We start from the raw sequence: 27,447 nt of genomic DNA on the forward strand, positions 1-27,447 counted from the left end.
CAAATTTTCACATTGGCTGTAGTCAGGCGGTTGCGGCTTGGTTATTCGCAATTGCAGGTGGGCGCACAAACAGCTGACCCACGCACCACTACGTTGAAAAGGAACAATGGGCTGAAGAATTGCCTCGACATATTGACATGAATACAGCCATAATACATATAGAATGCACACAAAGCATACCTGTGGACCCAATTGTCAGTAATGGTGATGCTCAGAGGGGAAGTCTATGGTGGCACTGAGAATGGAGTGTGTGTCTGGCGTGCAATGTGTTTCCCTGCACCCAGCATGTTCCAAGTTAACTGGAAAGCCAAGGGCCTATTAACTATCCAGATGGATCCTTCAACTAAGGGAAAATGTTTTCCAGAAGGTTGAGCCATTACCTGCAAAAGATACTGATGACTTCCCCATAATGAATTATACCAATGGCTTTTAATAGAAAATAGATTAGAATTCTCACTATGTTCCAGCATGTTTAATGTTTGCTTTTTAGGAGCATTGGTGTAATTTAGTAAAAGACCAGGGGGGATGCTTTAGTCTAAAAGAAAATCATAAAATCCTATTCTTATTAATGTGCAAGTTCCACAGAAATAAATCGATAGATGCGTAAGCTATACAAGAGAACAGACAACACATGAGCACCAAGCGGAATTAAAATATGGACAAGACATAATAAAAATACATCAAAATGATAAAAAGTGTCTATTTACAGAGATAGTCTAGTCTCTTGTGAATCTTGCCTTGGAGAAGATGGCGAGAGATAAAACATGTACACGTCCCTTACAACAAGGAGAAGTTTGTCTTGTGTTCTGTCCTCTGTTGTTTAACTGTTTGTGGGTTGCCTGTCTCCCTGACCCTGGTCATTGGTTCCAGCCGCAGAGCGTCGGGTGATGCTACTCTGAACAAACTGTTGGAGGCCCTGAAAGCCCTGAGAGAAGAGGAACTCCAGGTACCAGTCCCACTGCTTCCCGGCCTACAGACAGACAGACGGACAGCGTTACAGACCTTCCATTAAAAAAGGACCATCCAGGACTGCCTATAGCTCGCTGATCAGTAGCATGAGGTCAATTTAAAAAAATCAAACGGCACACTTTAAAATGCACATCAGTGCACGTGCGTACAGACATTAAAATGAAATAAGTGGTAAGACGGCGGTACCTTTATGGAATTGAGATCCATTTCCTTCCTCTCTGGCCAACACTGATAAAGAGAGAAGCATTAATATTCAACAGTTTCCCCCCTCCCAGTTAATCTCAGTAGAACAGTGTACTGGATGTTGCAGTGATTCTGACCAAAAAGAAGTACTTGGATAATTAAACATGATGAAAAATCAAGTCTCATGCAGCGCCCATGAATAATAAAATGTGATTCTGTATTAATGGACCTTGTATAAAAGATACATTAATACCACATTCATCTCCTTGTCCAGCCTTAAAATATATTCATTCAACTGGAGAGGCTGGCTGCTCCCTTGTACGTCAGGTGTTTCTCTTGAAATTTTAAAATTAGACTTCATATATAAACTGAGCACAAACATTTAGTGGACATTTATGAAAATGATATACAATATTAGTTTCACGGATCTGGACTTTATATAATGCCTGAAAGAATGCAATAAGTAAATAGATCGCCAACATTTTCTAAATTACATAAAAATTCTCACTCACCTTGTGATGAAAGTCGAGGGCGTAGCCGAGGAAGGCAGGGTGGTGGATGAGGTCGAAGCTGGTCCAGGGCTCGGCCACTTTGCTGAGAGACAGGAGCTCCTGGTCCACCTCGATGGCCATGCCTGGAAGGAACATCTTGGAGTTCCACAGGCAGCTCACCATGAAGGACAGGTAATGGTTAAACTCCCGGTATGTCTGCCTGCTGATGTGAAACGCCTGCTGCAATGGAGGGATGACGAAAAGAAAAAAAAGAGCGATGGAGATGTAGTTTAAACACTGAATAAGTGTATGACACATGCTAAATAAATAGGCTCTCTCACATAATATCACCAGGGAAAGGGTGTTGGGTGGTTAAAACCCAGGTCCATTATCTATAATGTCTGCCCGCGCTGACCAATTTGCATTCCACTTGCCGGATCTATTTCTCTTGGTAAGATGCTGTCGGAAATATGGGGTAAACATATATTGTTTCGTACTGAGTGCGTTCGGAAAGTATTCAGACCCCTTGACTTATTCCACTTTGTTGTGTTAAAGCCTGTATTCACGGATTAAATCGATTTCCCCCCCTGACCCATCTACACACAATACCCCATAACGACAAAGTAAAAACATGTTTTTAGAAATGTTAGCAAATTTATTGAAAATGAAATACAGAATTCTCTCATTTACATAAATATTCACACCCCTGAGTCAATACTTTGTAGAACCACCTTTGGCAGCGATTAGAGCTGTGACTCTTTCTGGCTAAGTCTCTAAGAGCCTTTCGCACCTGGATTGTGCAACATTTGCAAATTATTCTTAAATTATTCAAGCTCTGTCAAGTTATCATTGCTAGACAGCCTTGCCATAGATTTTCAAGCCAATTTGAGTCAAAACTGTAACTAGGCCACTCAATATGGGCTCCCGAGTGGCGCAGCGGTTTAAGGCACTCCATCTCAGTGCTAGAAGCGTCACTACAGACCTGGTTCGATTCCAGCCTGTATCACAACCGACCTTGATTGTGCGTCTCTTAGGGCTCCGCACAATTGGCCCAGCGTCGTCCGGGTTAGGCAGTCATTATAAATAAGAATTTATAATAATAAATAAAGGTTACATTTAATAAACAATTTTATAAATATCTTGGTAAACAAGTCATGTATATTTGGCATTGTGTTTTAGGGTTATTGTCCTGCTGAAAGGTGAATGTCTCCTAGCGTCTGTTGGAGAGCAAACTGAACCAGGTTTTCCTCTAGGATTTTGCCCGTACTTAGCTCTATTCCATTTATTATCCTAAAAAAAGTTCATAGTCCTTGCCGTTGACAAGCATACCCATAACATGATGCAGCCACCACCATGCTTAAAAATATGCAGTGTGTAGCTCAATGATGTTCGGTGTTGGATTTTCCCCAAACATAACACTTTGTATTCAGGACAAAAAGTTAATGTCTTTGCCACATCTTTTGCAGTTTTACTTTAGTGCTTTATTGCAAACAGGATGGATGTTTTGGAATATTTTATTCTGTACAGGCTTCCTTCTTTTCACTCTGTCATTTAGGTTCGTATTGTGGAGTAACTACAATGTTGTTGATCCATCCTCAGTTTTCTCCTATCACAGCCATTAAACTCTAACTGTTTTAAAGTCACCATTGCCTTTGAAATCCCTGAGTGGTTTCCTTCCTCTCTGGACACTGAGTTAGAAAGGATGCCTGTATCTTTGTAGTGACTGGTGTCTTGTTTTGAGGTGTTTTGACAGATTTCATGACAGCTCTTATATGGCAAAAATTTGCTAGCTATCTAACATACAACTGTAACGATGTATTTGAGAGACAACTAGTGCTTATGTGCAAATGTATTTATGTTTTCAATAAACATTGGAGACGAAATAAAGCTTCTACATTGTAAACAATCTAAACCAACCTCATCTGTTTTGCCCCATGGTTGCGCATGTGTCGTTATTTTTGCTAAACAACCAACCTGTCTATAGGTGCCCTTCTTTGCGAAGCATTGAAAAACCTCACTGGTCTGTGGTTGAAATTTAAATTCACGACGGAGGGACATTACAAATAATTGTATGTGGGTTGAATACTTATTGACTCAAGACATTTCAGCTTTTCATTTTTAATTAATTTGTAAAAATGTCCACTTTCACATTATGGGGTATTGTGTGTAGATCAGTGACACAAAATCTCAGTCATTGGGTGTGTATACTTTCCGATGGCACTGTATACAAATGGCAGTACCTACTTGCAAATTCTATTGCCTTCATACACTAGAATTGGGTTTTTTGTTTGAACGAGTAACCACCAAAATTTCAATTCTTTAATCAGCACTTAATTCTAATAGTTTTATTCATCATGTGGACGGGTAGAAGTGGCCTCACGAGGAGCCTTGAATTGCTTGATTTTGCAAAAAGACTTAGATTTGCAAAGCAGAAAACATATCTTAAAGAGGGAGTCCTTCTATTACCTTGGTCTCCTGTTGTTGGCACTTAGCAGAGGTCAGGTTCTTCTTGTACCTGGAAAAATGAGAAATAACTTTAGTGATCTGTATAAGGGTGGAAAAGCAACCACATTGCTTTCCATGTTATGTAAACATCTGTCCTAAAGGCCATTTACTGTGAACAGAACATTTTACAATAACAAGCTTAAAAACAACCACCATAGTAAAAACAACCACCAAAGACCAGATGTTTGGCCTGTTTTAATAAAAAGCAGTGGTCTTTTGTCATGCTATAGATTCCCCCATACTCAACTGGCGGACATATGTCCGGATCCGGACCCAGAAGGGGGTCAACATGGACCACGGATCCAGTCGGGCTTCAACCTCTAGTATTATATGAACACATAAGAAACGTAAATGTGTTGAATTGCGGGAAACGCTAAAAAATAAAAAAACAGCAAAAATAATTCCCTGCCACATGCAAAATGTGTAGAATTGAGGGAAATTAGCTTTGAAAATCTCCACCAACAAGAGGGGTGTGAACAGTTTGGGGTTGCATGGGTTGTGAGGTGGGGGTTTGTTACTACGCCGATGAATGACAATATCCATCCGGACCTTAGCGACCTAGGAAATGTGTGTGACCGGACCTTCTTAACTAGTACTAGAGTACCCCCGCTATAGACGTATGCTTTAACTAGTACTAGAGTACCCCCGCTATAGATGCATGCTTTAACTAGTACTAGAGTACCCCCGCTATAGATGCATGCTTTAACTAGTACTAGAGTACCCCCGCTATAGATGCATGCTTTAACTAGTACTAGAGTACCACCGCTATAGATGCATGCTTTAACTAGTACTAGAGGACCCCCGCTATAGATGCATGCTTTAACTAGTACTAGAGGACCCCCGCTATAGATGCATGCTTTAACTAGTACTAGAGCACCCCCGCTATAGATGCATGCTTTAACTAGTACTAGAGTACCCCCGCTATAGATGCATGCTTTAACTAGTACTAGAGGACCCCCGCTATAGATGCATGCTTTAACTAGTACTAGAGGACCCCCGCAATAGATGCATGCTTTAACTAGTACTAGAGTACCACCGCTATAGATGCATGCTTTAACTAGTACTAGAGTACCACCGCTATAGATGCATGCTTTAACTAGTACTAGAGGACCCCCGCAATAGATGCATGCTTTAACTAGTACTAGAGGACCCCCGCTATAGATGCATGCTTTAACTAGTACTAGAGTACCCCCGCTATAGATGCATGCTTTAACTAGTACTAGAGTACCACCGCTATAGATGCATGCTTTAACTAGTACTAGAGGACCCCCGCTATAGATGCATGCTTTAACTAGTACTAGAGTACCACCGCTATAGATGCATGCTTTAACTAGTACTAGAGGACCCCCGCAATAGATGCATGCTTTAACTAGTACTAGAGGACCCCCGCTATAGATGCATGCTTTAACTAGTACTAGAGTACCCCCGCTATAGATGCATGCTTTAACTAGTACTAGAGTACCACCGCTATAGATGCATGCTTTAACTAGTACTAGAGTACCCCCGCTATAGATGCATGCTTTAACTAGTACTAGAGTACCACCGCTATAGATGCATGCTTTAACTAGTACTAGAGGACCCCCGCTATAGATGCATGCTTTAACTAGTACTAGAGGACCCCCGCTATAGATGCATGCTTTAACTAGTACTAGAGTACCACCGCTATAGATGCATGCTTTAACTAGTACTAGAGTACCCCCGCTATAGATGCATGCTTTAACTAGTACTAGAGTACCCCCGCTATAGATGTATGTTTAACTAGTACTAGAGTACCCCCGCAATAGATGCATGCTTTAACTAGTACTAGAGTACCCCCGCTATAGATGTATGTTTAACTAGTACTAGAGTACCCCCGCAATAGATGCATGCTTTAACTAGTACTAGAGGACCCCCGCTATAGATGTATGTTTAACTAGTACTAGAGGACCCCCGCAATAGATGCATGCTTTAACTAGTACTAGAGCACCCCCGCTATAGATGCATGCTTTAACTAGTACTAGAGGACCCCCGCAATAGATGCATGCTTTAACTAGTACTAGAGGACCCCCGCAATAGATGCATGCTTTAACTAGTACTAGAGGACCCCCGCTATAGATGCATGCTTTAACTAGTACTAGAGGACCCCCGCAATAGATGCATGCTTTAACTAGTACTAGAGGACCCCCGCTATAGATGCATGCTTTAACTAGTACTAGAGGACCCCCGCTATAGATGTATGTTTAACTAGTACTAGAGGACCCCCGCAATAGATGCATGCTTTAACTAGTACTAGAGTACCCCCGCAATAGATGCATGCTTTAACTAGTACTAGAGGACCCCCGCAATAGATGTATGCTTTAACTAGTACTAGAGTACCCCCGCTATAGATGTATGTTTAACTAGTACTAGAGGACCCCCGCAATAGATGCATGCTTTAACTAGTACTAGAGCACCCCCGCTATAGATGCATGCTTTAACTAGTACTAGAGGACCCCCGCTATAGATGCATGCTTTAACTAGTACTAGAGTACCCCCGCTATAGATGCATGCTTTAACTAGTACTAGAGCACCCCCGCTATAGATGCATGCTTTAACTAGTACTAGAGTACCCCCGCTATAGATGCATGCTTTAACTAGTACTAGAGTACCACCGCTATAGATGCATGCTTTAACTAGTACTAGAGGACCCCCGCAATAGATGCATGCTTTAACTAGTACTAGAGGACCCCCGCAATAGATGTATGTTTAACTAGTACTAGAGGACCCCCGCTATAGATGTATGTTTAACTAGTACTAGAGGACCCCCGCTATAGATGTATGTTTAACTAGTACTAGAGTACCCCCGCAATAGATGCATGCTTTAACTAGTACTAGAGGACCCCCGCTATAGATGTATGTTTAACTAGTACTAGAGCACCCCCGCTATAGATGCATGCTTTAACTAGTACTAGAGCACCCCCGCTATAGATGCATGCTTTAACTAGTACTAGAGGACCCCCGCTATAGATGTATGTTTAACTAGTACTAGAGCACCCCCGCTATAGATGCATGCTTTAACTAGTACTAGAGGACCCCCGCTATAGATGCATGCTTTAACTAGTACTAGAGGACCCCCGCAATAGATGCATGCTTTAACTAGTACTAGAGGACCCCCGCTATAGATGCATGCTTTAACTAGTACTAGAGTACCCCCGCAATAGATGCATGCTTTAACTAGTACTAGAGGACCCCCGCTATAGATGTATGTTTAACTAGTACTAGAGCACCCCCGCTATAGATGCATGCTTTAACTAGTACTAGAGGACCCCCGCTATAGATGCATGCTTTAACTAGTACTAGAGGACCCCCGCAATAGATGCATGCTTTAACTAGTACTAGAGGACCCCCGCTATAGATGTATGTTTAACTAGTACTAGAGTACCACCGCTATAGATGCATGCTTTAACTAGTACTAGAGTACCACCGCAATAGATGCATGCTTTGTGTATTTGTGCAACAAGACATTCGTGCTTCGAGTAATGCATGCCGTTTGCACTCTTCATATGCCTGAAAAGTTATCCGGGAAAATGGATCTTAGCGCAATTCTGCGCCCTTGACCCTTCATTATCATGAATCATAAATGTAATGTCCTGGCTGGCGAGCTGTACCAAGACAGCTTACCATTCACCTGCGTCGTCAAATATATACAGGAGAAAGTTTGACATACATGCAGATGATTTGCACACGACAACGCAGTGACCGCACTTTGTGAAAAGATGACACTGACGTGACGGTGTTGACTTCCAACAGGCCCGGTGTTGACATGATAATACTGGCGTTGACGTCACCACTCCTCCTCACCTGTACATGATGTAGCCGAGGCGGTCCAGGCTGACGGGGTCGGTGGCAAACAGGGCTGGGTAGAACACGCCCACGGGGGGCATGACCACCAGGGGGAGCCCGTACTTCAGGAACATGTCACACACCTGAATGGCACGCACAGGGGCACACACGTCAACACCCCCAGAACGAACACGGTTGTCCCCTTTTCTAAACGGACCATGAATATGGAACAACTGATCCAGTGCACTCTGGTTAAAGTGAATATGATTATGGTGATCAACCACTTACAGGGTTCTAACAGTCCTGCATGGGTGGGATCACTATAAGGGATCACTGGACTTTTCCCCCCCTTTATGTATTCAACGAAATGTACTGGCTTCATCCAGCTTGATTACCGTCTCGTAGAAGTCCAGGATGAAGCTGAGGAGCAGGGAGTGGCAGCCCTCTAGCTGCAGCCCCACGGCGGACAGGCGGCCCACGAAACGCACCAGCTCCACGACAGAGTCCATGAAGCCAGACAGAGTCATGTTCCTGGGAAGGAGTTGAAGAATGGTCACGTAACGGAACATAATAACAAGGAAACGGGTGAATGGTAATGATGCATGGGACTAGTGAGAAGCTCAAACGGGGGGCTTTGTCCTTGGATCATATTAATTTCTCCTTCAGCAGCCCCGCCCACCCCAGTTAATGCAATAAAAGACAATAACCAAATCAGCGCTGAGTGTGCAGCAATGAGGCCGGGCGGAGACACACAGACACACTGCAGTTCATTACGCTGTTGCGTTCCAGAGGACAGCGCTGAGGAGGTTGACAACCACACACCTCAGACATTGATTTCGGCACCGCTTTCATTGAGTTTCTCTGCAGAGGTGAAGTTTGAAATGGGAAGGGAATAAACATGTATTGACAAGGATTGGCCGTTTGTGAAGATAGAATACCGGCGAGGAAGACAGTGAAATGTGTCTTCAACTAAAGGAAGTTACAGGGCTTTGGTGTTGGAAGTGTTGAACGGACAGTGAGACTCACATGGGTGTGTGGCTGTGGAAACTGATGTCCAGGCCGTCCTCCAGGGCGTACACAGAGTGCCAGGTCAACCACTTCAACAGCATGTTGTTCAGACAGTCAATCACACTGCACTGGACAGAGAACAGAGGGGTGGTACTTATTCAAAGTGGGGGAAAAATACATTTACAACGACAACAGGGCACACCGTAGAAAAACGGTGTAAAACGTCTCATCAGAAAACAAAATGGTTCTCACTGAACAAGTAGTTTCTCCCTGTTTCAGTAAGTTTTCTTCCATTTGGTGCCAAATGAATACAACCCAGGATTAAAAGGGAGCTGATACCTGGACTGTAAATGGATATAGTGGTATGATGCAAGCTTCTTATAATTAATTGAAAGTGGGATCTGGAGGCATTCTGGTGACTATTACCTTGAAGAACAGCGTGGAGGTGAAGAACAGCTGCACGAGAGGCTCAAACAGAAGCTGGTTGATACCTGAGAGAGATGAGGTAGAGCAAGGAAATTTGCACAAACCATTTAATTCGACCACCTGACTACTTTTCCCAGGCTCCCTGGTATATGCTGCCAGCCAGCCATGTGCTGGGGATTGCATAGTCACGTGTCTTCCCGCAGTTACAGTTCAGCAGTTTAATTAGGGGAGAGAGAGTGGAGGAGAGCAAGGCAGCCAAGCGAACAGGGCCTACTCACAGGAACTGGGGACCACGGGGATGCCACTCAGCAGGCCCAGAATCTGGGGGCGGAGGAGTGAACCGTCCCAAACATTCAGGAACTTGTAGAGGAAGCCCTCGGTGCTGGAGAAGCCCTCCTGAGGGGAGAGGGAGGGAGGGATGGAGAGAGACAAAACATACGCATCTCAAATGAGCGTTTGACTGTGGCATCATTTATTAACGAGCAGCGAGGGGGAAGAGAGTGGGAGCAGAGAAGAGTTTAACACGCTCTGACAGATCCAAATCTGGCATAAAAGGGAGAGGCGGGGATGGGAACTGGGGGTGACAGGGTGAGAGGAGCCTGGAGGGGGGCTCACCTGGAGGAAGTGCTGCGTGGAGAGCAACCTGTTGAGGAGGTGCAGGGCCCCGGACGAACTCCCGGAGCTCCCGTCCCCACTGCAGAACAGAAACTCTGAAACCCAAAATAAAGAGAGGAAAATAAAGATATTTAAAATGTTGAAAAGGTCAGGGGAAGGAAGAGAACAAAAAACAAGGGGTGATGACAATTACATTGTGGATTTGTACAATCTCGCCTTTTTATTTTCATAAAAGCTTTTCTACAGAGCGTTGCTTTGCAATGCCTACTGGGAATGGATGAGGGTTCAATCAGTTCAATCATTGACAGAAGTACCCTGTTACAAAAATTCTACTACTGAACCATTTTTCATGTTCCATTATAGAAAAAGTACCTACGTTTCAGGTATACCGTGCAACTCTAGTGTGAAGTGTTTTTTGTTTTGTTGCATATCCTACTGAGACACCATCGGAGAGTGGGGTCACAGCCAAGGATCAGCCATTATTGACAGCGACCCTGGATCAATTAGGGTTAAGTGGGAAGATCGACCTAGTCGGCTCGGGGATTCAAATGACCAACCTTCGGTTACTGGCTCAACACTAATCGCTAGGCTACCCGCTGACACATTTCCGCAGCAACAGAGACAACTGAGGAAGACGTAGTGTTTTTTTTAGTGATTGTACCCTCATGGAGGGCGTGGCCCAGCCAGAAGTTGAGTCGGAGGAAGGCGGAGTCATCCTGTACGTAGTCCAGGTAACACAGGGCCAGACTGGAGCCCAGCAGAGAACCCATCTGGGATGGGAGCTGTGGAAGGGAGACATGATTATTAGACACACATATGCGGTACGCACATCAAACCCCACCACCCGCTCACGCTTCAAACACATCCCCCACAACACACAAATAAATACAATTCAGCATACAAAGTGAGGGGCCACCTAACACCAAGCCAGCATCATGTTCTAAATAGCTTCAGCATCATGTTCTAAATAGCTTAATGTCAGGATATTCACAGCCCCTATTGAAGGAGAGAATCTGTTGCCCGTGTCCTTGTTTTCAATGAGTGAGCAATCAATCTGTCACTGAGTGACTGTACTAAATCTGTCACATCTACTTATACTCATAATACAGTAATCATGGCCATGTCTGTGGCAGGCAGCATTCAGACATTTCCCCACACGGACTGGCCTGTTTGTCTGTTGTGTGAATAGCTGCCCGGCAATATGGGAACTTAATAAATAAAGAGAGACAGATTGTCAACGGACATGGCCGAGTCTTCCCATAATTATAAGGAGCAAACGCATCGTTCCTCTGATTTGTTTGAGCTGCATGATGGAAGGTACTAGCTGATCTGTCCTGTCCACCCACAGCCATAAAAAGTAGAAAGTGCTGGTAGAATGGCTTGTTGCAAACGTTGGCTGCGTGTGGGGAATTTATGTAGCGTGAACCGTAAATGTCCTTAAACCTTTTAAAGAAATGTATCTGGGTTGATCAGGTCAATGGATCTAACAAGCAAACAGTATTTGCGTGCAGCACTTTTGTAATTGTCAACGCTTTATAACTTTTTCAATGTGGCTCCAAGTTATACATCTCTGTTGACTCGTTTGGGACAAAAACACCCTGATGAAGTCTAAACAGAGCAATGACAAATTTAAAAAACAAACGACATGGAGAGCGCTCATGAATCGGTTTTATGGCTCAGGGTAATAAACACGACACTGCCAGCAGTCAAATTGAGTGGCAGACGAGGTTGAGCCCTTGGTCTATTCTGTTATCCAACAAAACTGTGCCGGTGACATAGCACCCCCATGTGGCTGCAGAATGACACTAAAGTGAAACGGGCAGTGCTGGGCACCTCTAAAACACAGTGTTTTCCATCCTGCTTAAAACCACACCTTCCATCTATTTCAAATCAAAGTACCTCTAGGCTATACAGCTGTGTGACTAATCAGACCACAGAGAGACGGAGAGAGGTGTGTGAGAGAGGGGGGGGGGGGGCATACAAAAAAAGACAGTGAGAGAGAGAGGGGAGGAGAGGGTGACCTCTATGCGGTGGAGGTTGTCCAGCAGCTGTGGGAAGGTGTGGAGTTGCTCCAGGGGGAAAACCTTCCTGCTGCTGGAGAAGGGGGAGTTTCTCTGGACAGATGAGCTCAGCGATGGCACCTCCAGGTGATGGTATTTCTGACAGATGGATCAGTGATTGGAATATCAGTACGACATTTGATTATCGATTTGTAAACAGTTCATTAGCTACAGAAACAAAACAAGGGCCTGATCTATGTAGGACAAAAGTGAATAAAATGTTTACAGTCTAACATACACCGAGTATACCAAACATTAGAAACACCTTCCTAATATTAAGTTGCACCCCCTTTTCCCTTCAGAACAGCCTAAATTCGTTAGGACGCTACAAGGTGTGAAAAGCATTCCACAGGGATGCTGGCCCATGTTGACTCCAATGTCTCCTGCAGTTGTGTCAAGTTAGCTGGTTGTGATTTGGGTGGTGGATCATTTTTGATACACACGGGAAACGGTTGAAACTGAAAAACCCAGCAGCGTTGCAGTTCTTGACACAGTCAAACCGACGCGTCAGACACCTACTACCATACAGCGTTTAAAGACAAATCAATTGTCTTGCCCATTCACGCTCTGAACGGCACATATACACAATCAATGTCTCAAGGCTTAAAAATCCTTCTTTAACCTGTCTCCTCCCGTTCATCTACAATGATTGAAGTGGATTTAACAAGTGACATCAATAAGGGATCATATCTTTCAGCTGGTAAGTCTGTCATGGAAAGTGTTCTTAATGTTTTGTATATTCAGTTAGACTTTGAATGCAATAAATAGTGACTGACCCCATAATAATTAGAATTTAGCAAGCAGAAATATTCTTCTAAATGCTATAAATTAGCACTAAGACCCCCCAAAAAAGACACCGTTCAAGATCATTGGTCTGGCTGTTATGCCACAGCTCATCTGATCTCCATACCCTCTTCCTGGAGTTGGTCTTGTGTTTCACTCCTAGGGTCAGGCTGATGTCAGATGACACTTGGCTGTTGTTCCTCTTCTGGACAGCACTGAGCGCTGCCTTCCACGTGGAGTTGTGATTCTTAAACCCACTCTGAACGACAGCAGAAAACACACACGTGACATGAAGTATGTTGTCAGGGTTTCAATTAAGACAATTGGATTGGAATTAGAGTTTACTTCCAGATTTGATATGGACAAAATAGACCCCAACCCTGATGTTTGGTGAACGACAATGTGTGGTTTTGTGCAATGGACAAAAGTCACTAGGTGTGATCGATCATACTAACCCTCATTCGTGATGGAAGAGCAAGCGCCACCAATTCAGGGCAAAACACTTTGTACAACGACAGCAAGAGCAACAGGAATGGCTGCCTGCCCTGGGGAGACAGTAGACGAGAGGAAAATAATGGAACTCTCAGTGCAACATGCTCACAGTGGGGACTCCACTCTCAGTTTGATGGCTGTAACAACCATTCACAGAGTGTAACTACAGATGATAGTACTGAGGATAAACTATTGATGGGAATTATGTAGAGAAAGCTTCAAACAATATGTAAGTATGTATGTTCTCCTCATGCCATTTATCACCAAGTATTTCATAATGCTAATACAATGATTAGATGTTTCCAATGCATTCACACTTGTATTGAATTGCATTAAAATATTACAAGCATTGACCAAAAACACTTAAACAGGACAATGCTGTATTTGTTTACCATTTTTGTTTGGAGGTCCAACAGTTTTCTGACTCTGAATGGCCGAACTATGACAGGGAAAACCCAAGAAAAGGGTAAGAGCAATGTTGTTCTGCAGAAACAACGTGTACCGCATCATAAAGGTTCATTGAGTAACAAAATGCCACTTACCACTCTCCCTCCTTGTCAAAAGGTAGAGCAAATGGCAGATGTAAGGAGACTGAAACACAAAACAAACCATCATGACTTAAATAGCAATGCAATTCATTGCCAATGTAAAAATATCATTAGAGCAAGGGGAATATGATTCCTGCACATACCAAATTCTCCTCTGTCACAAAGTGGAAGATGAAGCCATAGATGGCTCGAAGATTGTCCTTGGAGTCGATCATGTCGAAAACAGTTAGCACCCACCGAAGGAAAAGCACCTGGAAAACACCCATAACACAACACCCATAACACCTGTTTCATTCAGTTGGAGGGAGAGGACAGAGCAATTCTGATAACAGTATGATTGTAATGTTATGTCCGGTCTCCAGTGTCAACCTTTAAATCTGTGAGTGTGTGTGACTTGCAAAGACCTTTGACAGAGGAGCTCTTTACCTGTGTGCTGATGGCTATCTTGCTGACACATAACCACGCCACCGCTCGAACAACGGCCTCCTGTGGCACCATGGTGGCGGGGATCAGAAACTTCAGGACCCGAACACACATCATACCCCCTGTTCAGGGCAAGAAATAGATAGGAAAGCTGAAATGTTATGTATGGTCAAATTAATTTGTCATAGTGTAAATTGGTATTTCCGGTCAGTCTGTCTAAGAAAATGGCGGCAGTTTCCATTAAGTGTGAGAGTTGGTTGTTGTTGTACCCATACGGAGGCTCATTGCGTAGTCCAGCATGACAGAGATCGCCTCAGGAGGAAGTCCTCGACTGAGCCCCACTCTCTCCACCTGCACCAGGTTTCTCTCCAGCACATCGTTTCCTATGCATGGGGTACCCGCCTCCACTAGGAAACAAACAGACAACTCACTGTGAATTCAGACACTGGTGGATGCCCTTTGGCTAGTTAACGTTAGTTGGTTACTTTTAGCTAGAAATTAAATTCCAATGTATACAGTAGCATTCATAACAAACACTGTTAGCTAGTAACATTTCCAGTCACATGCTTCTAACCATTTTATATGAATTTCTTTAGGCTGCCTCTTCTGTTTGTGGATTAGTTATATACATTTGTACATTCTAGTTAAATGATGACTAGCAAAATTGTGCGTGTACTTCAGGCATGTCTAGCCATAACGTTACCCCGCCCACACTTGTAATGCATTCGTTTGTAAATCAGCTAACGTTAGCTCGCTAGGTAGCAAAATAAGTTACAGCAAAAAGGTGTTTCCAAAAGAAGAAGCCTGAGCGGCCTTGAAAGTTTACATATGTTGACAGAAAATAACCTGGGCTGCCATTACAGTCAGCTAGTTCACGTTGGAGTTTAAAAAGTAGCCAAAATATTCGCTACGTTTGACTTCTGCAAGCATTAGTAGCTATATGCTAGCAAGCTAACAGCTTCCTAGTTAGCTACCTTCTGAGAAGTACTTCAGCGCAAGCAGAAATGGATCCCCAGCCTCGTTCTTTCTTCTTTCTTTCTCCACAACTCGCAAACTTCTGTTTGAAGTTCGGCTAGAAACTGACAAATCGCTTCCAGATGATGAGTCCAAATCTGACTTCGACAGGTTCGCAGCTTTTGCCATTGCTACATAGCTAAAACAAATGTGTATTGTGTTTTCCTCAGGCACGAACTCATTCAAACAAAACTCAAATCTTGCGCGCGACCGTTTGTTCTGCGCATGCGCACTTACTACTTCCGAGAGTGTCTTGCGTAGTTCACCGGGCATTGTAGTGCAACGGCCTCAGCAGGACTACATATAAACTGTGTAACTGCTCATTCATCTCAAGGAGCCTAGTTCAGGTACTCTCATTTTGCAATAAACTGAATTGCAATCCAAGCATTCATTCTCCTTTCTACACACTGTATTTTTTGAATGTTTTGAGAATAACTGCTAATTTGAACTGAATAAAAAGATACATAATGGACACAGCTTAGAGATCTCACCCATACATTTCTTTATTTAGCTCATTTTGTTTTAGAGAAGCATTATGAATGTTAAAGACCAACTGAACAAATGCTCATCTGACCAAAACTTCCCCTTTATCTACTCATCATCACGTATATATTAATCAAATACATTTCTATTACAAGAATAGCCCAGTGGTAATGGTTATACTCATAGGAATACTTTTCTAACATAGTAATTCAACAGAATACTGTTAAAAATCCCACATAAAAATAGACTCACAGATAAACATAAGCCTTTATTGTCATTGGATGTAAAGAGAGACAAAGTCCTTTATTAAGAGACAAAGATCAAGTCCTTTATTGGATATGTCATTTGACAAAGCAGCTGGACTATTGATTGTGGTCCAGAGACATAGAGAGCACTAGGTTAGCAACCATAGACGTATGTTTAAACATAATTGCTAGAAAAATGCCTTCCCATAGGTCTCTCCTCCACATGAGTTCTTGAACAACAGTGTTGGGTCCAACAAAGTGATTAATCAATTTGAGATGAGTGAAAGACTTGCCATTTGACAGTTCGGTTTTTCTTTCGGGAAAAGGGGTACATTGTCATGCCTAAGAGTAGTTACAAGAAAATCTAATCATCAGGAAAAAGCTTGGACGAAACTAATATGAATTCACAAAAATGATACTTATTTTACTAATACCTATGGAAATATGTGATACTGTATAATGTATTTAAATAAATGTGAGTCAATGTTCAACTACAAAATATCTCTGAACAGTGCTGATAAGCTATGAGTTTATTTTAAGCCATTTAATTATGAACCATGCTTAATTACTGTAAAATAACAATTGAATTCAAGAGATATCATTATCTTCCTACCTAAAATAAAAAATAAATAGAAAAGTACCAATCTTCAATTGTGGAAAACATCAGCGTTCTCATAGCCAACAAAGTCCCTCAAATTGGTATGTGCCAAAAACGAACTAAAAACATAGGCATGCTATATCTTATGTTTTGATAGATGCTAAATAAAAATGGGGGGAATGAGAAAAAGGACCAATTGGCTGGTGAGACAAAGGTCCTATATTTTGTCAAAAGAGTTGAGCTGATTACAGTTGCCACAAGTATGATTGTCCACTGTCAAGGTTGGGATAAAGGACAAGGGAAAATCAGTTTTAGGATGAGGGTGCAGGGAAGCAGGTGAAACCAATAACCAGTCAGCCAAAAGGGTGGGGGAAGGGACAGGTGGGTGGTTGACTGGGTGTATATATCACTCCTTGTGGCGACTGTGTTTCTTTTGAATCTGAATTGCTACAATTCAAAGAAATGCACAAGGTTCCATTTTGCTGTCACTGCCCAGACTGGATGGTTGGACCTGATTAGGACTGCTTGACTTTGTTATTTTCCTGGGCATTGATGTGTTCTTCCCTGCTCTCCTCCCTCTCAGGTCGGTCCTCACTCTGGCGGGCAATGAGCAGTCGGCAGGTGAGCAGAATACCAAAGACCAGAGCATGGGCATATCGTTTCAGGGGGTCTCCTACTAACTGGTGGAAGAAGAGGACCGCCAGCATGACCAGCAAGAGCAGGAAGTTAGCCACATCCTTGGGTCTCCCTGGCACCAATGTCAGAACCACACCACAGCCCACCTCCAGTGAGCCAATGATCTTACGGAGCAGCACCGAGCTGATGCCCATCTTCTTTAGACCTGGCAAAGCCTTGGCATAGCTCTTGTATGCCCGTTTCTGAAAAGCGAGGAGAGAGAACATTTCAGCATTCATTTTCATAGATGCAAAAGAGGTAATTTCATTTATTATTAGTGGCGCACTATAGACTACAGTATATCATTTCTCAGATTTGTAGAACCTTGTTCTAAGGAAGTTTCAGTTCCTCATGAGACAATACATTCGGAGCCAATAGGGATATGTCTAGGCCTACCAGTTTGTCTATAATCATGACCCTGACACATACGTTTTTGTTGTTGATTTTAACAAAATAGTCGACCTATACAGTTTTAAGAGTTATAACTGTAAGTAGTATATACAAGCATCACCGAAATGCCTTTTTCCTATCGGATGGAAAATGTGGAATAAGGAAGGGCTTGGGCCTGTTGTGGGCCTACTGCAGTAACACCACCAAAACCAGTCTTTGATATTCCTTAAAATACTAAATCAACCAAAACGTTTAAATGTAATGATTAGGCCTATTCGCCATGGAATCAGAATTTTGAGTAGAACATACATGGATGAGGAGCAGAGCACAGATGAGCCTTAACATCGCTGGTAGCCTAATAAGCAAAGTCAATATCCGCACAAAACAGGCAGGTGCACCTCAGAATTTGCTCGATCGCGCCGCCATTGCTCATAGCCTAGATACAAATGTACCTTCAAACAGTTTAAAAAAATTCCTATTAGGCTAATAATAACAGTTAATTTGCCATAAAATAGGCCTAGTACTGGACAAACGTGTAGGCTACTGTTATATGCCTAGTCGCTATTTAAAATAAACAGGCCTATGTATTTGTAGTCGAATAAACTGTAGCCTATTCATTCGATTTTAATTATGCCTAAAAGTAATCTTTTATTTTATGTAATATTTCGTAGAATAACAGACAAACGTAATATTTTTCTATCATTATACTTCAATAAAGAATGTATTATCGGCTATAATAACGCAGCGGGCTCCATCATTTCATTGCTTGCTTGGGTAAATTCATTTCCACGATTGAAACGATACATACAATCAAATCTTATTTATCAGTTAGATATTATAGGCTATTTTATTTCATGATCTTTTACAAATGTGGGTCAGCAGCGCACATTATTAGAGCCTGAATGCGTCCGTATTGGCAGAACAATGGCTTTCGCTTCCAGCTGCAGTTTATGGTGGCTAAAGGTTTTACTTACCATCTCACTATAAGCATCTTTGCTTAATCTTGGTGTGAGCTTTATGGTGCCCATGAAGACGAAAAAAAGACCAAGAGCGAAAGAGAGGGCCACAATGGTTATCGTCCTCGGTGAAGCCATCTTCGGTGTTGTATGTCCCGGTCTCGCCACCAAGCTAATTTCTCCGCGGCCGCTATTCAGTGTATTCACTGAAACACTGACTATTCTTTCCTGTGAAGATGCTAGGGGGGATGGGCTTCTGGAAGAGCGACAAAAATGGCGACAGGAAATTTGTACACAGGGTCCAAATGCCCATTTATGGTGCCCCTATACCAAGCAATATTATCAGGTCATCTGAATATTATTTGATCATAGGCAAACAAGAAGAAGAAAAAAATCCTCAAAAATGTAACATCAAAGTTAGCATGCATAAATAAATAATACCTAATAGCCTAGTAGTGAAATAGGAAACATGGAAACATACCTGTATGGCTAATAGTTTAGAGCTTGTCCTAATACTGTTTGGACTGCAGGGAGCAGTCCAGGTCAAGCAATGAAGCATTATCATCTTCAAGGTGAACAAGCACAGTGAGAAAGAACACTTTAAGGCATATGGTAAACTGTGAAGGAAGCATGCCCATTGTGCAGTTCAATTTTGTACTTGTTATTTCCTCAAATTGACCTGGTGTTGTAATCTCTCATAATGCTATTTTCCTTTCACAGACTTTATTTTCTGTGGGTAATATTTTCAACAGTCATATAAATCAAATCAAAGTTTATTTGTCACGTGCGCCGAATACAACAGGTGTAGGTAGACCTTACAGTGAAATGCTTACTTACCAATATTGCTAAAAAGGTATTAGGTGAACAATAGGTAGGTAAAGAAATAAAACAACAGTAAAAGGACAGGCTACATACAGTAGCAAGAATATAAATGTAGCGAGGCTACATACAGACACCGGTTAGTCAGGCTGATCGAGGTAGTATGTACATGTAGATATGATTAAAGTGACTATGCATATATGATGAACAGAGAGTAGCAGTAGCGTAAAAGAGGGGTTGGCGGGTGGTGGGTGGGACAGAATGCAGATAGCCCGGTTAGCCAATGTGCGGGAGCACTGGTTGGTCGGCCCAATTGAGGTAGTATGTACATGAATGTATAGTTAAAGTGACTATGCATATATGATAAACAGAGAGCAGCAGTGTAAAAAGGGGGGTTGGGGGGGCACACAATGCAAATAGTCCGGGTAGCCATTTGATTACCTGTTCGGGAGTCTTATGGCTTGCGGGTAAAAACTGTTGAGAAGCCTTTTTGTCCTAGACTTGGCACTCCGGTACCGCCTGCCATGCGGTAGCAGAGAGAACAGTCTATGACTGGGGTGGCTGGGGTCTTTGACAATTTTTAGGGCCTTCCTCTGACACCGCCTGGTGTAGAGGTCCTGGATGGCAGGCAGCTTAGCCCCAGTGATGTACTGGGCCGTACTCACTACCCTCTGTTGTGCCTTGCGGTCAGAGGCCGAGCAATTACCGTATCAGGCAGTGATGCAACCAGTCAGGGTGCTCTCGATGTTGCATCTGTAGAACCTTTTGAGGATCTCAGGACCCATGACAAGTATTTTTAGTTTCCTGAGGGGGAATAGGCTTTGTCGTGCCCTCTTCACAACTGTCTTGGTGTGTTTGGACCATTCTAGTTTGTTGTTGATGTGGACACCAAGGAACTTGAAGCTCTCAACCTGCTCCACTGCAGCCCCGTCGATGAGAATGGGGGCGTGCTCGGTCATCCTTTTCTTGTAGTCCACAATCAACTCCTTAGTCTTGGTTACGTTGAGGGATAGGTTGTTATTCTGGCACAACCCGGCCAGGTCTCTGACCTCCTCCCTATAGGCTGTCTCGTCATTGTCGGTGATCAGGCCTACCACTGTTGTGTCATCTGCAAACTTAATAATGGTGTTGGAGTCGTGCCTGGCCATGCAGTCGTGGGTGAACAGGGGGTACAGGAGGGGACTGAGCACGCACCCCTGGGGAGCTCCAGTGTGAGGATCAACGTGGCAGATGTGTTGCTACCTACCCATCACCACCTGGGGGCGGCCCGTCAGGAAGTCCAGGATCCAGTTGCAGAGGGAGGTGTTTAGTCCCATAATCCTTAGCTTAGTGATGAGCTTTGTAAACACACATTTCTCAGAGGTGTATTGGCTTTGTAAGTCCTACACAGTGGCTACTAAGAAAAATGTGCTGTCAGGTCTTTTTAAATTGTCCTTCAAAAGCCGATGGAAACTCCAGTTGTAATCCATAAGTTTAAGATGTGAGGTAATAGAACGAGGTTGTGGAGGGTTTGCAGGCAGGGCAGGCCTCCCTTCTTTTTCTTCATATGATCCTACATTACAAAATGTGTATCAGTTCACACATAACACCTTTACTGTACTGAAACTATAGGAATCTTATCAAGATCAAATGGATCTGCAACTAAAACTGTCAATGTCTCAAATGGGTAGTAGTAAGGGGGTCTTGGGCCTTTGGTCCTTTGGTCCTTTTCTTGAAGGTGTTGTACTTTACCAAGGTTATTTTTGCTGCCATGTATCCTACACAGAGACAACATTTTACATGAAAAAATATCAATGCCACAATGCTTTAGCTAACATAGCTAAGCAATTTCTTTGAAATAGTTAATGGATACATATTCTGTCACTGCAATCTCAACACATTGACCAAGACAGATGATTTTCTAGGAGTCTAACTGAAGGCACAGAGTTATAGTCTCTCTCTTACCTTTCCTCTTTGGGCTAGCTGCGGCCTCTCCATCTTCCCACGGTTGTCCCTCATCTGGTGCCAGAGGTCTCCTGTCCCTTATGTTCCTGATTATGAAAGAACAGAGTTCTGGGTAATCCAGATTGACGGCATGCAGCAGCCAGCAAAGACCCCACAGCGTCTTTCTGTCTGTCCACCTCAGCTGGTCCATGAAGGCTGAGCAGGGCTTCTTGAGCAGAAAAGCACAACATAATCAAATCTATGGATTTGTGTCTGTCTATGTATCTATCGGTCTCCTGTACATAATTAACATAATCTGTATCTCTGATTGGCTAGCTGGATGGCTGGCTAGCTGATTGGCTGTCTGGCTGTCTGTCTCTCTGTCTAGTTGTGTGGAGAGTTGTGTGTACGAGGACTAGACTCACAATGTGGCACAGACAGCGGCTCTGGTTCACCAGTCTCTCCAGAGACAGGATCTCGATTATCTCAATTCCTAGCAGGGTGTTCATCTTGTCCTGCTTGCTGGCCAGCCTACAACACAACAACAGAGCAAAACATTTCATCAGTTGGTTCAAAAAAGGAAAAACTAGATTGAAAGCACTAATCAGCTTCGCTGCTGTCCATCCTTGCCCACTGTAAATGGCAACACTGAGGTTTTAATGGGTTTAGGTAATATAGATCGTCTGTCACCTCATGGGTTCTATACACCTCGTAGAACCTTGTATAACAAAGTTATAAAATCAGCTGTAACTTTTATTTTGGCATTGATCAAATATTCTATTTAAATTCATTCAAATTTCATATAAGAAGTAGTACTTCCAACAGTTGTGGTTTTCCCACCACTTTAGCAGGTCTGTCAGAAGCTCCTGGACCTCTTTAATCCTCTGCCGGTCACTGGAGTCCACCACAAAGATGAACCCATGGACCTCTCCATAGAGATCCCTCCAGGACCCCCGCACCTCCGGGGCCCCACCAATGTCAAGCAGGGTGACCAGGAAGTTCTCCACTCTCAGCTCCATCCGGACACACCCATGAGTCGAAACCCTCATCCACCGGGGGCACTGCAGATAGAGACAGAACAATTTACGTCAGCCAACCCAGATTACTGTGTTATATTTCTATTGGTGTGTATTTAATTCACTGACTGTGGATGTTTTTCCTGCTTTGTCAAGACCGACCACCAGTGCATTAACATTCCTGCGTGAAAATGTGAGATATAGTCCTGGAGCAATTTAAGTGACAGTATTATATATTTGCAATCGCAAGTAATTGCAGACTGAGTTAATCCATTTGAGAGAGTCATTCTTGCCTGATGGGTTGCTGGATCTTGGAGACCCAGCTGCAGAAGTTGGTCATCAGTTGTGGTGAAACAGAACAAGGTGAGCACAGCGGCCACCATCTTCTCCTCAGTTCCCACCTGAAAGAACAACTCATTGTGATACAGAGCCAACGTGCAAACCATAGACTTATATATCGAACAGTGTCAAGTTAGCCAAGGTCACTGTCAGGTGACCCGGGTCAATAAACTCCAGAAGACTCCAGAGCCATTTAGATCATGGGTATTAAAGGACAGCAGATGGATTGGAGTTGGGCTGCCTGTGTAAACACATCTCATTAGCATCAGTTTAGATATAGAACATGTTTTTATATCAACACCAATGTACAGCTGTCTAACAACTTGACATTGTTTACGAAATTGTTATGCCTGTCCAACTACTGCTGTAATCCTGTCATATGAACGTGTGACTTTTTTGTTTGAGAAAATCCAATAAAATACATATCCTTATGTAAAAAAGTCAGACTTACAGATGGCCACCACAGATTACTTGCAAACCAACATTTTTGCACCCAGTTTGTCTAAAAGTACATCTAAACTTACCTAGAATCAGATGAAAAAAGTTGATAATGTCTTACTCTTTGAAATCTTTTGGACAAAGGTTAGTGTTATCTGTGTGATTATATAACCTGGGCTTTGGTACCTGGTTACTAAGGAACATGGGCTGTATCTATAGTTCATTCCTATCCCTTTGGGGAAGCACTATTCATTGGGTCTGTGAATTGCCTGTATACTGTGTATCTGCTGGATCGAATCCCCGAGCTGACAAGGTAAAAATCTGTCATTCTGCTCCTGAGCAAGGCAGTTAACCCACTGTTCCCCGGGTGCCAAAGACGTGGATGTCGATTAAGGCAGCTCCCCGCACCTCTCTGATTCAGAGGGGTTGGAATAAATGTGTAAGACACATTTCAGTTGAAGGAATTCAGTTGTACAACTGACTAGGTATCCCCCTTTCTCTTTTCCTATCCCCATAAAATGTCCATAAGCCCATATGGTCTCCACCATTGGGTTTGTTTTACAATACACAGTATAAATGCATATGGACTCTTAACTACATGTCATGGAACTATGTGACTGACCTGGCTGGCATTCAGACACAGTAGCCTACCAGCTGTCTGACATCTTTAGACCTGTGTGTAGTCTGCCACAGTCTGGTTCTACACAGACAGCAGGTGTGTGAGGTGTGCTAAACAACTCCTGCAGGTCTCAGCTTTCTGCATCTGCTCAGTCTCCATGAAGCTGCATACACCCAGACTGAGTCAGTCAGAGCATGAACATGCTGGCCCGCTTTCTTCCCTCAAGCTTGGTTGAACTAGAACCAGACTTCCACCTACGGTAGAGCTTTTCAATATCCATATTTTTTTATTGCTAAGTTTTCCTGTTTCAGGTGAATCACTTTTTTTAATAAAAAAATAAAAAAAGATTGCCTTTCTCTATACAAATTTAAATGTAGCAATAAAAGGCCATTTTGAGTTCAGACAACTAGACCATAAAAGTGCAATAAGACAGGTCACTGACTGCAATAAAAAATATTGATATGGTTGAATCTGAAGACGACAGAGAGAGCTTTATTAGTTAACAGTGGTAAAATGTTGTAGCTACTGTGCACATGGTTATGTAAACAATGTTCAACAACCTAAATGCACTGGCCACCATAGAAATGATGCAAAGCTGTACTAGTCCATGACAGAATATCCAATTCACACAGCAGTGTTCTCAGAGTAGCAGTTCAGTTCACAAGCAGAACATGTCCACCGGTGTTCTCAGGTGAAAGCCTAGGAAAACAGAACCAACATGAAATTCTAGATAGAATATAAATGTAAATGACATCTCAGCATACATACATTAGGATGGCAGCATCCATACATCTGTTTGTGTGTGTTTCTCTTGTTGCAACTTGTCCCGGACAGCTAACAACCAATCAGGGCTCCAATTATTCTGGTAATCCTGTGGTCACCTCATGTGGGTGGTGCAACCTAGGAAACACAGTGTTAGCCTCTCTACCAATCACACTGGTGTTTGTGAGATCTACCTTCCCCCATTGGATAGCGTGCTGTACTTTAACTGGGCCAGATTAGGACTCTTGCCCATGCATGGCCAAATTTAACAAAGATGTGTATTATTTGATTTACCAGGACATCCAGTAGCGATAGACACCCTGCCTTCAAGTGTCTAAAATGGGAAATAATCATGAAGACACACAGCGCATAATGACATCACGTAGGTTCCCAATGGGCACAGACTTCAATTCAACATCTATTCCAAGTTGGTTCAATGTAATTTCATTGAAATGACGTGGAAACAATGTTGATTCAACCAGTGTGTGCCCAGATGCAAAGTAGAGTATTCACTTTGTTTGATAAATGTGCAGCTGGTCAGTTTTATTTATTTCATTTCACCTTTATTTAATCAGGTAGGCAAGTTGAGAACAAGTTCTCATTTACAATTGCGACCTGGCCAAGACAAAGCAAAGCAGTTCGACACATAAAACAACACAGAGTTACACATGGAGTAAAACAAACATACAGTCAAAAATACAGTAGAAGAATAAGTCTATATACAATGTGAGCAAGTGAGGTGAGATAAGGGAAGGGGGGCAAAAAAAGGCCATGTGGCGAAGTAAATACAATATAGCAAATAAAACACTGGAATGGTTGATTTGCAGTGGAAGAATGTGCAAAATAGAGATAGAAATAATGGGGTGCAAAGGAGCAAAATAAATAAATAAATACAGTAGGGAAAGAGGTAGTTGTTTGGGCTAAATTATAGATGGGCTATGTACAGGTGCAGTAATCTATGAGCTGCTCTGACAGCTGGTGCTTAAAGCTAGTGGGGGAGATAAGTGTTTCCAGTTTCAGAGATTTTTGTAGTTCGTTCCAGTCATTGGCAGCAGAGAACTGGAAGGAGAGGCGGCCAAAAGAAGAGTTGGTTTTGGGGGTGACCAGAGAGATATACCTGCTGGAGCGTGTGCTACAGGTGGGTGCTGCTATGGTGACCAGCGAGCTGAGATAAGGGGGCACTTTACCTAGCAGGGTCTTGTAGATGACCTGGAGCCAGTGGGTTTGGCGACGAGTATGAAGCGAGGGCCAGCCAACGAGAGTGTACAGGTCGCAGTGGTGGGTAGTATATGGGGCTTTGGTGACAAAACGGATGGCACTGTGATAGACTGCATCCAATTTATTGAGTAGGGTATTGGAGGCTATTTTGTAAATGACATCACCGAAGTCGAGGATTGGTAGGATGGTCAGTTTTACAAGGGTATGTTTGGCAGCATGAGTGAAGGATGCTTTGTTGCAGAATAGGAAGCCAATTATAGATTTAACTTTGGATTGGAGATGTTTGATGTGAGTCTGGAAGGAGAGTTTACAGTCTAACCAGACACCTGGGTATTTGTAGTTGTCCACATATTCTAAATCAGCGCCGTCCAGAGTAGTGATGTTGGACAGGCGGGCAGGTGCAGGCAGCGATCGGTAGAAGAGCATGCATTTAGTTTTACTTGTATTTAAGAGCAATTGGAGGCCACGGAAGGAGAATTGTATGGCATTGAAGCTCGCCTGGAGGGTAGTTAACACAGTGTCCAAAGAAGGGCCAGAAGTATACAGAATGGTGTCATCTGCGTAGAGGTGGATCAGAGACTCACCAGCAGCAAGAGCGACATCATTGATGTATACAGAGAAGAGAGTCGGTCCAAGATTTGAACCCTGTGGCACCCCCATAGAGACTGCCAGAGGCCCGGACAACAGACAGTTGATGTTATAAAATATATCCCCCTGAAATGACAGAGGTTTATCACAATAATGTCTCATGTAATCTAACAATGACAGAGGTTTATCACAATAATGTCTCATGTAATCTAACAATGACAGAGGTTTATCACAATAATGTTTCATGTAATCTAACAATGACAGAGGTTTATCACAATAATGTCTCATGTAATCTAACAATGACAGAGGTTTATCATAATAATGTCTCATGTAATCTAACAATGACAGAGATTTATCACAATAATGTCTCATGTAATCTAACAATGACAGAGGTTTATCACAATAATGTTTCATGTAATCTAACAATGACAGAAGTTTATCACAATAATGTCTCATGTAATCTAACAATGACAGAGATTTATCACAATAATGTTTCATGTAATCTAACAATGACAGAGGTTTATCACAATAATGTTTCATGTAATCTAACAATGACAGAAGTTTATCACAATAATGTTTCATGTAATCTAACAATGACAGAGATTTATCACAATAATGTTTCATGTAATCTAACAATGACAGAGGTTTATCACAATAATGTTTCATGTAATCTAACAATGACAGAAGTTTATCACAATAATGTTTCATGTAATCTAACAATGACAGAGGTTTATCACAATAATGTCTCATGTAATCTAACAATGACAGAGGTTTATCATAATAATGTCTCATGTAATCTAACAATGACAGAGATTTATCACAATAATGTCTCATGTAATCTAACAATGACAGAGATTTGTCACAATAATGTTTCATGTAATCTAACAATGGCAGAGATTTATCACAATAATGTTTCATGTGAATCAAACATGCAATATGAGGTAAATGTAGCTCTGTTACATTTTTTGTTACAATTTTATTGCTGCCTTGTAACATATTTACAAGTTGATACATCATCACAATGGCCACTAGATGGCCTTGATGTCTATGGAACCGTTCA

The 27,447-nt window shown here is 42.6% G+C and overlaps 2 protein-coding genes across 3 annotated transcripts; both read right to left on the reverse strand.

Annotated features, from left to right (window-relative positions):
• Positions 1–409: 409 nt before the first annotated feature.
• LOC120062355 (centromere protein I-like) lies at positions 410–15,515 on the reverse strand. Of its 2 annotated transcripts, none has more exons than XM_039012269.1 (20): positions 15,279–15,515; positions 14,574–14,711; positions 14,308–14,426; positions 14,025–14,132; positions 13,876–13,924; positions 13,726–13,772; positions 13,297–13,386; positions 12,969–13,100; positions 12,020–12,157; positions 10,660–10,780; positions 9,999–10,093; positions 9,662–9,779; positions 9,384–9,448; positions 8,976–9,085; positions 8,345–8,480; positions 7,968–8,092; positions 4,110–4,158; positions 1,665–1,880; positions 1,156–1,197; positions 410–970 (listed from the first exon to the last, which is right to left on the reverse strand). In XM_039012269.1, exons 1-20 carry the CDS (start codon positions 15,445–15,447, stop codon positions 821–823), a joined length of 2,217 nt encoding a protein of 738 aa, XP_038868197.1. In that variant the 5' UTR covers positions 15,448–15,515; the 3' UTR covers positions 410–820. The 2 variants fall into 2 exon arrangements, with proteins under 2 accessions (XP_038868197.1, XP_038868196.1); XM_039012268.1 differs by having other exon boundaries at positions 1,665–1,883.
• Positions 15,516–16,049: 534 nt separating this feature from the next.
• LOC120062028 (transmembrane protein 35A-like) lies at positions 16,050–18,877 on the reverse strand. The gene is made up of 2 exons (XM_039011831.1): positions 18,684–18,877; positions 16,050–17,522 (listed from the first exon to the last, which is right to left on the reverse strand). The coding sequence occupies exons 1-2, from the start codon at positions 18,801–18,803 to the stop codon at positions 17,160–17,162; spliced, it is 483 nt and encodes a 160-aa protein (XP_038867759.1). The 5' UTR covers positions 18,804–18,877; the 3' UTR covers positions 16,050–17,159.
• Positions 18,878–27,447: the final 8,570 nt, after the last annotated feature.

The sequence above is a fragment of the Salvelinus namaycush genome, chromosome 17 (assembly GCF_016432855.1).
Source record: "Salvelinus namaycush isolate Seneca chromosome 17, SaNama_1.0, whole genome shotgun sequence".
Taxonomy (NCBI): domain Eukaryota; kingdom Metazoa; phylum Chordata; class Actinopteri; order Salmoniformes; family Salmonidae; genus Salvelinus; species Salvelinus namaycush.